The 6,000-nt window shown below is 56.9% G+C and overlaps 1 protein-coding gene across 1 annotated transcript in view; it reads left to right on the top strand.

Annotated features, from left to right (window-relative positions):
• Positions 1 to 539: 539 nt before the first annotated feature.
• The window catches only part of Ntf3 (neurotrophin 3), a 62,791-nt gene continuing 57,330 nt past the window's right edge, over positions 540 to 6,000 (top strand). The window contains exon 1 of the mRNA XM_021248138.2: positions 540 to 786. Within this exon, the coding sequence (XP_021103797.1) occupies positions 769 to 786 (18 nt within the window). The 5' untranslated portion in view covers positions 540 to 768. The remainder of the gene's footprint in view (positions 787 to 6,000) is intronic.

Raw genomic sequence — 6,000 nt, 5'->3', positions numbered from 1 at the left:
GCAGCCCTCCCTCGGTGGCCCTGACTCTTCCTAGGGCCTCCAGCACTGTGCCCCCTGTACTGCTCCCCAGGAGCAGTGAGTTTGTGGGGAGCCACGGTCCTTGGGGGGTGACAGGTGGGCTTGCTGGGGAGTCCAGAGCTTGGTTTCTATGGTACAAATTCAACCCGCCTGAGCTAGGGGCAAGGAAGGCCCTTCTGCCTTGTAAAGAAAATCTTAAATGAAAAGATCAGAAAAGAAAATTGTCAAGAAAAAGAACACATAAGACAGGCTGAAGACATTAACGTGTAAAATACCGTGATAAATTGAATGTTTCCTTTCTTTTTCCCGGGTCTCCACAAGGGAAATCAAGGGTACAGAAGGAAACTGCCCATTTGGAAGTTCCTCTCCTCCCTCCCCTCTGCCCTCTCCTCTCCTCTTCCTCTCTTCCCTTGTTTGTGTTTCCCCCTGGTCCTGGCGCGCACCGCTGGCGCGGCCCGGCGCGGCACACAAGGGGTTAAGCGCTGAGCGCCGAGCCATCTGGCCGGGCTGGCTGCTTATAACCGTGCAGATTATATTCTCGGGACTCAGAGCAAGGCTCCTCTCCTCACCGAGCAGCTCCGCGCACCGCCCCAGCCGGGCCGCCGCAACTTTCTCGGTCCGCCTTCCCTCCCTCGCCGGCCCTCTCCTTGCCCCGCTGGAGTGGCTGCGCGGGTGGGGAGAGTGAATGACGGAGCTCGCGCCCACCTTTCTCTTCATGTCGACGCCCCTGCAAACAGTCACACGGATGCCATGGTTACCTCTGCCACGGTAAGGGCGGCGGGGCTCTGCCGCGGCCGGAGTGCAGGGGCCCAGGCGGGGGATCCAGGATCGGCCGAGGTCCGAGGCCTCACTCCCCCCGCCCCCCCACGGCGCCGGGCGCTGCTCACTCCCGGCTGCTGCTTCCCGAAGTTCGGTCGGGCCCGCCCGGGCGGAGGCGCACACTCGCGCACACACCACACACGCGCGCGCGTTCTTGGACCCTTCCCGCCTCCTCCCTCTCTGCCCTCGGCTGCCCGAGAAGCCGCCCTCAGTGTGGGACAGTGGTCAGGTTCCAGGGACCCTGACTGGGACGGGAGGCGGAGGCGAGGGCAAATGGGGACGACGCCGGGCCGGAGAGGGGTCAGCAGGGCGCCCCACTCCCTCCGCCGCCGTGGGAGGCTCCCTGCGTAACGAAAGGGGCGGCAGGCAGCCCCAGCAGGAGCTGGAGAGGCGCGGCCCGGGGGGCGCAGAGCCGGGACAGGTCGCCCCGAGACTCCGTCCGTCCGCGCGGTGCCCGCAGTCCCGCACGCCCCTGGGCTCGCACCCCACCCCTTCTTTGCGCAGATGTCGGGGTTCTCGCTCCGTCGGCACAAGTGGGACCCAGCCCGGGAGCTGCGGGCACCGCGGCCTGGCGTCCTGGGGACCCTGGCAGCTCCAGAAGCCGCATCTAGGACCCCAGCTGCTGTGGAGAGGCTGGGGGTTCTGGGGGGCCGAGAGGCTGCCGGAGCTCCATCGGGCGGGCGGCCCTGAGGGCGGCCGGCTGGGGATGGGGTGCCGGAGGGCGGGGCGGGGCGGGGCCCTGCTCGGCCTTGGGGGCGTCGGGGCCGCCTGGGAGGCGCTGCTGCCTGGCGGAAATTCGGCTCCGCAGTCCCATCCGCGGTCCCCTGCGCGGTCCTGCGAGCCTCGGGCTAGGAAAGGTCCTCTTCGGAATGGAGGCGCGGGTGGGAATCAAGGGGGGATCCACCCGCCGTAACCCGGGGTGGCGCGGGGAACCGACCGGAGCGGAGCCTGGGCTGGGGCTGCAGAGGTGGGGGCGGGAGGAGCCGAGAGGGCCGGGGGTGCTGCTCCCCAGTCTCCCCAGTTTGCTGTTCTCTCTGCCCACTCCGGAGTGAGCTGGGGAACCTGCCCTTGTCAGAGAGATGCTCCTTTCTAAGCGTCAGAAGTAGAGGGCTGTAACCTAGAGGGAACTTTTCCATCGGTTTTGTTTTTGCAACTCCCCGAAATTCTCCCGCACGCTCATCCTGCCCCCTTCCCTTCCGGCGTCTGCAGCTCTCTCCCAGCGCTGCTGCACTAAGAAAGTTGAGACGCAGAATTAAGTCGGGGCGGGGGGGGGGGTGAAACCCAACTGCCTCTGCGCTGGGCTCCACACGCAGAGCTGGAAGCAAGCTGGGGGCCAGGGCAAGACAGCAGGCGTCTGGGACAATAGGAAGGGGAGGAGACGTCCGTCGCGGCCTTTGCCAGGAGAGGGTGCAAGGTTTGGAGCTGGTGAGGACTGGGCTGGGCTGGACTCTCGAGCTTTGGTTCTGAACGAAGTCTGCGTTCCTACCGAGGGAGACGGAACCTGAGTGGCCAGGGAGGAAGGGGAGACTTCCTGGCCTCCGAGAGGCTCCACCAGCTCTGTGGCCTGGCTGGGTCTGCGGGGACCCGGTGGGGAGCGTAGGTGTAGGGGTGAGAAGTCCCGGGTGCTGGCGACAGAAGGCTCCGCCTGCGCAGAATGGGTGGTCGGGAAGGCGGTGCCCCTCGAATGAAAGGTGGGCGCCCGCCGGGGGGCGGCGGGGGGGGGGGCTTCAGGAGCGCACGCTGGCGTCTGGGCGATTCGGCAGGGAGGACTGGCCGGCCGGACACAGAAGTGTGGGTTCTGGCGCTTTTCAGGGAGAGGCTGGGCATTTCCGGAAAGGATGCTGGCTGGGTTCCCCATTCCCTCCTCCCCATCCGCATCAGAGAGGAGGGAACTGGAGAAGCTAGAGTGAGAGATGTACCTGTAAGGAAAGCGCTTTGGTGGCACTGGCTGGAGGAGAGGCAGGCTGTGCACAGAGGGAAGCGAGTGGAGCAGGCTGGCACACCCCGCGGCAGGGTGCCTGTTGTGTGAGTTATGTTTAGCAGGGGGATTCACTGGCACCAGTTAGTACTGATCATCAGTTAAATTAATGGGGGGCTTGCTGGATGCTCAGCCCTTTGCTGGGCACTGGGGCGTGGCACACTGCCCTAGAAAAATTCCTTCTGGGCTCAGCTGACCTCTGCAGATTTGCCAGGAATGGAGAGGGCCGAGCTTGCTGAGCCTTCTTCAGGGTCTATAACTCAGTTTCCAGAGATGTTGATGGGTGTTGGGGGCAAAGGGGAGCTGAAACATGTCTGTGGCCTTGTAAAGGGGCAAAGATAGGGGTGGTGTATACTTTTGTGGGCTGGAAGGGAGTTGGAGGATGTCACCATTTCTTGTAGAGAGGATGGGCTGGGAATGGGAAGAAGCTGCCTTCCAGGTTAGAAATGCAAGATTGGAGGACGGAGTTTCTAGAGTGTGTGGGGCCTGCATGCCAGCAGGAAGGAGTCTTGGCACGTGGAGACAGAAGAGAATGGAGTGGTGCTCTGGAGAGGTGTGGGCTGAGTGTTATCTTGGATGTGTTCTGGGCTATGGGTTTGACACTAACCTGAGTGTGTGCACGTGTGCATGCACATGCATGCATGTGTGTGTACATGTGCACATTCTGGCTTTTGTGGGCATGTGCAGTGTGTGTTCTTGCAGGAGTTCTGTATGTCTAGGGAAGGATGAAAAGCCCCTCGGATGCCCAAGTGTGAGCTCGAGGGAAAAAGGTACAGATAAACAAATGCAACTCGATAGGTTTGGGAATTGAGAGACCAGGAGAGGGTCTCTAGGTCTCAGCAGAGAGACTGCTACGTGTGGGTCGTCCAGGCAGCAGGGAACCCTTCTTTGACTGGATTCTGATCATGTGAGGTACCTGTGTGTATGGGGAATTTGGGCTTCAGGAAATCGCAGCCCTGCTGCACTTCTGTCCTGTTTTGTTAGGGGCAATTTGCTTCTGCAAGGGACAGTCCGTGCAGGGCTTGGCCACTGGCTGCATGACCGGCTGCAGGTATTTCCGAAGACAGCATAGTGACGTGGGAGGCTCTTGATCAGGAATCTCTTGATTTTCATCTAGTTCTGACACTTTGGAACAACGTGAATTTGAAAAAAATAATTCTCACGCATCTGACTCTGTTTCTCTTCTTACAAAATGGCAATGTTGATAATGACTCACGGTGAAGGCAAGTTTACTCCTCTTTTCCCCATCAGAACTCGGTGTACTCAGTTACGCAGAGCTGCCTAGATGCCTAATTGGACCCAGGTGCAGACATGTCCGTAAGTCGCCGTGGAAGTGGAATCTTTGACTCTTCCTCTTACAGAGCAAGTTGGTAGTCTTGGTGGTGTGCGAACAAAGCTTCCTACGACTGCCTCAGTGTAGCCATCCAGAAGCAGGAGGCGGCCAGGCCTAGGTTTCAGTTGATGGAGCCTGTACAGTCTCAGAGCTGTTCAGGAGAAAGGGAATCCAAAACTCAGTTATTAATTATCAGAGACATTTTTCCATTTTTTAACATCAGCTCTGCAGATAACAATGCCAAAACAAATGTGGCTTTGAGAACAGAAAAAATAGTAATTGTCCTTGGCATCACTGATATTTGAATAAAAGAGAAGCAAAGTCCAGCTCTCCTGTGTTGCTATCAAGCCTGTTTTTCTCTGGTCCTAGTGGGCAAGAGCCTGCCTGGAAAGAAGAAGGCCTGGGCTGTAGATTGGCAGCTTCTGTGTGCCCAGTGGAGCAAGTCAGGTGCAGCCACTTCCCTGGAGATGAAGTGGAGACACGGAGGCTCTGAAATCTCCCAGTCCTCCCAGAAATTGGCGAATGCTGTCTGCTGCTGGCGTGGACTCAAGGCTCCCGTCCTGGAGTTCAGTGGCCATAAATAGTCAGGAGCTCAGCTATTTCCACGAGGCATTAAACCAATTCTGTTGCTTTTCTTGGCAAGATTGGGCCAATTAAGCTGATTGCAAGAGGTCACTGCTGATGGGCCTCACATTCCCCAAGTGGGACAGGCCAGAGGAGTTTAATTACATAACATTTCCCATCTCTGCACTTCCACTCCCAGATGTATCAGATGTTCAGGCCTTTCCTCTTCCCCGGCATTCAGGACGCCTAATTGAGCAGGCAGCTTCTGCTACAAGCTTCCCCAGACCTTTCTGAACAGTGCCAGGTTCCCACCCAAATGGAGTGATCTAAATCTGTGTGCAGGCTGGAAGTGAGAGGGGATTGGAGCTGCCGTGGAAGACCCTCGAACACACCACCCTGCCTAGGCTTTGTCATCGCCTGCTGTTTTACTCTTGAATGAGGCAGGCAGCTTCTGACATTGGGGATATTGAACTAATGATGCTTGTTTGAGTTTGGGATTTAGTTTTATTTAAAATTGACTTTGTCAGAGAAGGACTGAGTCTTCTACTGAAGACCAGCTTAAGCCCTGTGTGGTGCTGCTGATAAAGTGTGTGAATGTAGTTCCTATACAGACAAGTGTGTGCAGAGGGAGAAGTGACCACAGTGTGTGTGTGCATGTGTGCGTGCATGCCCTGGCTGGGCAGGAGGCATTCATAGGGCTTCTATTACAGGTGACTGGCATGTGGGTACCTGGCTCAGAATGGGTCGTTCTTGTGTTGCTTCTTGTAGGTGGATCAGTTCTTAGAAAAAAACTAGCTGCAGCATCTTTCAGGTCACTTGTGTAGAATGATTCTGTGCTTTTTAGTATTAAGCCAGCATCTCTACTACCTCATTCTTGTCTGGGCAAATTTCTATTAAGATCAGGGCTGGACAAACAAAACAAACAAAAAAGCACCCTTTAGAGGATTCAATTTCACACCTGTGAGAGTACGTATTGATGGCCCAAGAGCTTTGTTCTTTATCATTGACAGTTTTCCACACAGTTTTCCAGCTTTTCTTTCTGCCTAGAAATACCAACGGGCTGGAGACCTCACCCACCCTGGGTGGTCATCACGTCTTTGCTGTCTGCATCCTTATTTGTGCAGCAGTGTTGATTGGGAACCTGTGAGGACTGGCTGGAGCTCGGGGCATTCTCACAGGACAGATCTCTGACTGTGACGGTGGTTTGGCTGGAGAACATATTTTCAAAGGGAAATTTGCTGTGGCTTGTTGTGATTGCTTATTATCTAGTAAGCTCTCCGAGGATGTT

The sequence above is a fragment of the Heterocephalus glaber genome, unplaced genomic scaffold, assembly GCF_053883595.1.
Source record: "Heterocephalus glaber isolate CG9 unplaced genomic scaffold, H.glaber_assembly_v1.0 deba00001444, whole genome shotgun sequence".
NCBI classification, from domain to species: domain Eukaryota; kingdom Metazoa; phylum Chordata; class Mammalia; order Rodentia; family Bathyergidae; genus Heterocephalus; species Heterocephalus glaber.
The sequence above is the reverse complement of the archived record's forward strand: the minus strand, read 5'-3'. Positions and strand labels throughout refer to the sequence as shown.